The 6,777-nt window shown below is 35.9% G+C and overlaps 1 protein-coding gene across 11 annotated transcripts; it reads left to right on the top strand.

Moving 5' to 3' along the window:
* Nucleotides 1-2,470: 2,470 nt before the first annotated feature.
* LOC110930227 (pentatricopeptide repeat-containing protein At1g63330) lies at nucleotides 2,471-6,549 on the top strand. 11 transcript variants are annotated; one of them, XM_035987644.1, is made up of 4 exons: nucleotides 2,471-5,387; nucleotides 5,469-5,515; nucleotides 5,619-5,693; nucleotides 6,330-6,549. In XM_035987644.1, exon 1 carries the CDS (start codon nucleotides 2,622-2,624, stop codon nucleotides 4,476-4,478), a length of 1,857 nt encoding a protein of 618 aa, XP_035843537.1. In that variant the 5' UTR covers nucleotides 2,471-2,621; the 3' UTR covers nucleotides 4,479-5,387; nucleotides 5,469-5,515; nucleotides 5,619-5,693; nucleotides 6,330-6,549. The 11 variants fall into 11 exon arrangements, with proteins under 11 accessions (XP_035843537.1, XP_035843536.1, XP_035843535.1 ...); XM_035987643.1 differs by having other exon boundaries at nucleotides 2,471-5,079; nucleotides 5,359-5,387; nucleotides 5,619-6,549; XM_035987642.1 differs by having other exon boundaries at nucleotides 2,471-5,515.
* The last annotated feature ends 228 nt before the right edge of the window (nucleotides 6,550-6,777 follow it).

Here is a 6,777-nt window from a genome sequence, read left to right on the forward strand (position 1 = left end):
TAAATATGTTGTGATATCAGTAGGATACCTTCTATTATGCCCATAACGAGTTTAATCCCATAATACGCCCCGTAGGGGTATTTTGGTCATTTTAAAGATTATAAAAGAGTCTTTTACATTATTGCAGCTGGCTCTAGGCGTTTTGAAGGGGTAACTTTGTATTTTGGGCCTTTCTTATTTACGTATAAGGGCCTCGTGACATTTACCAACTTTGTTAAGTCCTCGGTTACTTTGTTACTACCCGAAAAGCCATAACTTTCAATGTTGACGCTTTTAACCCCTTATGTACGAATTTGATCATAACTTTCTCATTTTATAACGAAACTTTATGAAATTTATATCGTGCATTCCAGCGAGCATAATTTACCGTTACAAAGCCTCGGGTTTGCTAAAGGGTCACTCAGAGGTATAACTTAAACATGTTGACACATTTAACCCCTGTAGTTTGTAATCTCTCACTTTCTTCCACATTTCGTTCCGTATGATCCATGATTCATTCGTTGGAAGGTACGAGCATCATGTAGGGTTACTGTAAAGTATATTTATCTCTTGTTGACATTTTGAACCCTTGAATTCACATACTTTCTATGTTTGTCAACTTTAGTCCCTCTAGAGTATTCTTTCTCACGTTCTGGCTTATGACACGTGTCAATACATTATAGGACGTAAATTTTCGAGGTGTTACACAAACCCATCAAAAAAATTCAATCTTGAAGCAAAGCCATCAAAAAGATTCAATCTTTATCTGATATTCATTGATTTACAATGCAAAACTCACCACCATCATCATCCACCACCACCACAACCACCACTGTGTACACCATCTTAACCATCACCACCACCAACAAAAACACCAACCAATCTCCACCATCCATTGCCTATTTCATCTCAGGATCCTCCAACGACTCGGGTCGAATCATCCGGCTTTTGTTGTCCATCTACCATCCAAGAAACCAATATCTTCTTCAACTTGACAGTTCTGCCCCTCAAAAAGAAAGAGACTTTTTAGCCCTAACTGTTCAGTCGATGAAGTTGAAGATGATGAAGATGAAGATGAAGCTGATGAAGATGAAGATGATGATGATCTGTTCTGAAGATGAAGATGATGATGATGATAATCGATGATGATGATTTATTCTTGTTGAGAATGAGAAGTGTGATGAAACTGATCTGATCATTCATATATGCTATTAAGGGTTAAGGGTATAAAGGACTTTTCACAATTGTCAAACAGTCAAACTGACGGAACACTGACGGAAGGACTCATACTTTTATGAATTTATAAAGTCAGGGGCTCAAAAAACCAAAAATTTAATTTAGGGGCTCAGGTTGATGTTTGGGACATACCACAGGGACGCAAATTGCATTTTTCTCAAAATTTAAAGTAAAGTTATAAAAAATTTGATAAGTGAAAAGGAGAGTACAAGTAAAAATATAGGGAGGGTGGTATATTTAACAATATCTTAAATTAGATACCTCTGTGTGTGTATCTTACGTGCATTATTTAACGCTCAAAGTTAACCCTGTTAAATTTTGAACCACTTGTGAAAGCAAATAAGGTGGCCGTAACTATATAATTTTTAAACTATGGACAAAGTCGTAAAATTTGGGTCGACCCCTATCAACTTCTTCCTTTACAAATCCCTATTTCATCTTTCCTATTAAGTTTATCATCTCTTCACTTAAATTTCTTTTCAAATGGCAATTGTCGTCCGATTGAACTTATGATTCCATAGTAAGTTATTTAATTTTATTGAATTTTTTGTGAGAATTACAATCGTATTGAAATCAAGTTTTATAATAAAACAAGCAATTATAGTGGAATCCATATAAACGTGTCGAAACAAATTACTCGAAAATCAATATTATTGGTTGTGTTTGTATGGAATGAGATTTAGGGGGTGTTTGGGATTCCTTTATTTCCACCTCCTTTTGACTTATTAACTTATATAAGTTAATAAGTTATAACAATAGTGTTTGACAAACTCACAAGTCTTTTTAAAATAACTTATGGTTTGTATTGTAAGAAGGCAAATTTGAGAAGTCGAAGATTTATAACTTCTCAAATAGCAAAAGGACTTTTGGAGATTTTATGACCATTACACCCTTCACCTACCCTCCAAACATCTGCCGTCATTTTATATGAATAAGTTAAACCAAACACCTTTTAAAAAAACTACTTATTGACTTATTGGCTCATAAGCTAACCCAAACACTTTTTTAAAAAGTTTTTTTTAAAAAGTCATAAGTTAATAAATCATCCTGACAAAAAGTCTTTTTTAACTTAAATAAGCTAACCCAAACACCCCTTAATGATTTTTTGATTCGAGTTGTTTGAGTAATAAAATTATTAACTTAAACCATTTGGCCAATTTCTTTCCAAATATGAAAAAAGAAAACAAACATAATTTGGATGATGTGATCTTCTTAAATAAAAATTAAAAAGGAGCAGCTTCTTGTTAACTGAGAGTGAAATAGTAGGGCTTGCTTGCTTTCTACATTTCTTACCAAACCAAAATCAAAGCAGACTACCAGAGCAGACTAGACTGTGTGTTTGGTTAAAGCCAGAGAGAGTGTGTGTTAGGTTGAAGCAATTCACGTCTCTCTGTTGGTGTTTGGGGATGATGACTCGCTCCTCTTCACGTCTTCACTCTTTCATCAAACTCAATTGTAATCTCATCACCAACTCTGTAAGAACCCCTCTTTCGTCTTCCCGATTAGGTTTAGATTTCAGTCCTCACTCCACTTCTTTACCTTCTCTTCTTCACTCCACTTCCTTTTCAAATGATGGGGATCGTCCACTGTTATCTAGGTATCAAAAAGTTACCAAATTGGATGATGCCTTTAACCTGTTTGATGAAATGATCCAGAGAAAACCCCTCCCATCTGTTGTTAAGTTTACTCAGTTGTTAAATGCTGTTACCAAATTGAAACATTTTTCTTCTTCCCTTGACCTTTTCAAACGAATGTGTCTCATTGGAGTGCCTGTTAACGAGTACTCTATCAGTATTGCAATCAGGTGTTGTTGTCAGATGTCTCGCACCAATGACGGTTTTGCACTCCTAGCTTCTTGCTTCAGGCGAGCTGTTGTACCCGATGTCTTCACATTTAGTACACTCTTAGATGGACTCATCCTAGAAGATAGAATTATTGAGGCTGAGAGACTCTTCAAGAAGCTCATCAAACAGAAACTATGTGAACCTGATGTAGTTATGTATTCCACTATGATCAAAGGGCTTTGCAAGTTTGGCAACAATGATATTGCCATTGCTTTGCTTAGGCTCATGGATGAAAGAGGCTGCAAGCCTAATACTGTAGTATATAACACCATCATTGATAGTCTCTGCAAGGACAAAATGATAGAGGATGCTTTCAAGCTTTTCAATGAAATGGTATTTGCCAAAGGCATTCAACCAGATGTCATCACATACACCTCTCTGATTTATGGCCTTTGTAACTTGTGTCGTTGGGACGAGGTCTCTAAGCTGCTAAAAGAAATGGAGGATCTAAGGATCTCTCCTAGTTTGCGAACCTTTAACATATTAGTCGATGCGTTTTGCAAGGAAGGTAAGGTGAATGAAGCGGAGGCTGTTATAGACATCATGGTTGAGAGACGTGTGGTTCCTGACATAGTGACATACAATACACTTATCGACGGTTACTGTCTACGAGGTGAAATGACCAAAGCAAGGATGCTTTTTGATTCACTTACATCTAAAGGTCGAGTCCCTAATGTGCTTACTTATAACAGTTTACTAAACGGGTATTGCAAGAGTTTGAAAGTAGAAGAGGCCATGCGTATGTTCCATGAAATAACAAGAAAAGGTTTGAAGCCAAATATAGTCACTTACAACACCATGTTACAGGGATTGTTTCGGGTCAGACGTTGTGGAGCTGCACGCAAACTCTTTGATGAGATGCGATCACAAGGCCTTATTCCAGATGAATGCACTTATGGAATAATATTAGATGGCCTTTGCAACAACCATCAACTTGAAGAGGCGCTCTCTTTGTTTCATCTAGTTGGTGATAGCAAGCTAAATTCTAATATTGTGGTGTACACGATCCTTATTGAAGGTGCAAGCAAATGTGGGAAGCTTGATATTGCAAGGGATCTTTTCCAAGACCTAACTCTAAAAGGTTTGCAGCCTAATGTTCGGACATATACCGTGATGGTTAGTGGCTTGTGTGGGGAAGGTTTACTAAAGGAAGCAAAGCACTTGTTTCGTAAAATGGATGAGAGTGGCTGCCCACCAAATAGTGTTACTTACAATGTTCTTCTCCAAGGATATCTTAAGAAGCAGAATTACGATGATGTTGAGATGCTTTTACAGGAAATGGATGGAAGAAGGTACTCACTTGATGCTTCAACTTTATCGATGTTGATTGATGAAATAGCAGCTGGTTCAGTAGATAGAAGGATGCTTAAATTGATAGGTAAGCTTGTCCCAAAAGAAATGATGGATACTAATGCCTAGATAACAATCTGGGAGAGAGACTGAACTAGTTATTGTTGGTTTGAGCTATTTGTACCTTTGTAGGATGAGAAATTAAAATCGGAAATTTGTACCGAATTAGTTCTGGTCTTTACTTGTGGTATATTATATATACTTCTAATTTACAACATACTTGTGCATATAGTTGTTGTAAATTGTGCATAAATTATGTTAACTGCTTTTCTTTGTTGAACCCTTAGCTTAGAAAATTGTACATTACTTTTCTATTTTGTCCCGTATATTCATATGCCATATGCCTCACACCATAGCCACATATGATGGAGAGAGAAGAAACAGATCGTATGTATGATGGAGACTGGAGAGATGAGAGCGATAGAGAGGAGAAAGCAGTAGAGCAAAGGGAGCCAAAGGTTTCACCAACCGGTTACGTCGGCACCGATGTAGCAGCGGTGGTGTTCAGGTTTCAACTTACACAATGTCGTCGTATTGGAACGCCAAAGGTACATCGTATTCAACCAGCTTCTTATGCGAATCTCAGATCTTCTTCTTCTTTGAAATCGAAGAATCTAAGGTTCGCCGTAGTAGCTCCGGTGTCGGAATTAGGGATTCCGATGGTAACAAGGTAACTACCGCACTCTTCGTATCTATTTTACCCATTTAAAAACTTGCTTTCACATGAAGTTATAAAATTGGTTATGTAATTGTTCTTTGATTTGTTTATTATTCATTTTATTGTGAATTTTAGCTTTTTAAATAGGATCGAGGCTTATTTAGGTGAACTTTTAATTTGGGTCAATCATAGTTATATTTTTTTACTATATTGTTATGCAGATTTCCTTGAAAAGTTTATATTTTTGGTGTTCTTGTCATTGATTTCCCTACAATTTATTGTGAATTTTAGGTTTTTAAAGAGGATTGAAGCTTATTTAGGTGAACTTTTAATTTGGGTCAATCATAGTTTTGTGTTTTTTAACGTATTATTAATATTATGCATAACCCTTTCTTTCTTAGTTTCTTGGGCTAAGCTTTGACTTGTCTTTTGCCTAAACCAGTCCAAAGTTAGTGTTTTGATCTGTATTTTTAAGAAACTTTACGAACGGATAAGTTAACTAACTGTCTATTATTTGGCATATTTTGTTTGTGGGAGCTTTTCCACTGTAGCTGTTTGTCCTTGTCTCGCCGGCGCAACGCTCGAAGATTGTTTGGTTTTCCGCCAAAATGGAGATAGGGCCAGCGGTTAGTTTTTTTTTTTTTTTGCTATCAAGTCTAAGTTAATACATAGTTAAACCGGTTTGACACCTTAATTACATGGTTTAAAGCGTGTCTAGACGCGTTCGACCCAACTAATTCGTGTGAAACTTGTTATAGTAATCGTGTTAACTGTGTTAGTAGTTTCACACAACACGTTTAACCTTTGTATTAAAACGACTTAGTTTTGTAACGTTTGTAAATAAGCTTAGAGGAAGTAATCTGAGTAAAGTGAAGAAGCCGCCATTTGGATCAGCTTTTATAAGAACCCTAGAGTTGAGTTTAGCGGAACGTTTTCTAAGTAGATCAGGTAAAATCAACAACTTTGAATCAGTGAGTTTTAGCGGGTATCAAAAAGATTGATTCACAAATTAGTTTCTTTCCCGGTAAGATCAGTTATCATAAATTTTCAAATCGTGTCATATTTGGTAATTGGTTTATGTAAATCTTGATTGATTCCATTGTATTCTGGTAGTGTATCTATGTTTCTATGTTACAAAGTGCTTTATTCATGCGTGATTCTATATCTTTTTTAAGTATATTATGGGTTTTTTTTTTTATTTCATTATATGGATGAACAAATGAATAGTCAAACCTACATCAACAAAATTGTTGAAAGTGCAGTTTGTTATTCTAAATTCCATGAAAATATGTGGATATTGAGAAGAGGAAGTTGGAACACTTGGAAATGGAATCGATGAAGAAACTGTTGGCAGCGTCAACATTCAGGGAGGCCAGATGGCAAATTAGCAAGTTAAGACATTTTGTGTGTATTTTTTAAATTTTGTTTATTGTAGCACAGATTAGCTATGCAATGGGAGGCATATATATGCAGTTTTTTTTTGAAGAATCAAGGCCCGATCTTACCCAAGTTCTCTATTCGAGGTACTTGACCATATTCTACACCATATGTGTACAAAAGTGTATACAAGGGTGTTAAATGGGTTGAACCAACAAGAATTAAAACTCAAAAATGCTTATGACGATGTCCTTTTCTCATGGCACCAAGTAGTTTGGTAATATTGCGAACAAGGGCTTTGTATAAACTGTGTCGCTTTTTTTAACAAATTTA

Source organism: Helianthus annuus, chromosome 3 (genome assembly GCF_002127325.2).
Source record: "Helianthus annuus cultivar XRQ/B chromosome 3, HanXRQr2.0-SUNRISE, whole genome shotgun sequence".
Lineage (NCBI taxonomy): Eukaryota > Viridiplantae > Streptophyta > Magnoliopsida > Asterales > Asteraceae > Helianthus > Helianthus annuus.

Coding starts and splice junctions, on each gene's coding strand:
- LOC110930227 (XM_022173492.2), top strand. CDS start 2,622: ATGATGACTCGCTCCTCTTCACGTCTTCACTCTTTCATCAAACTCAAT.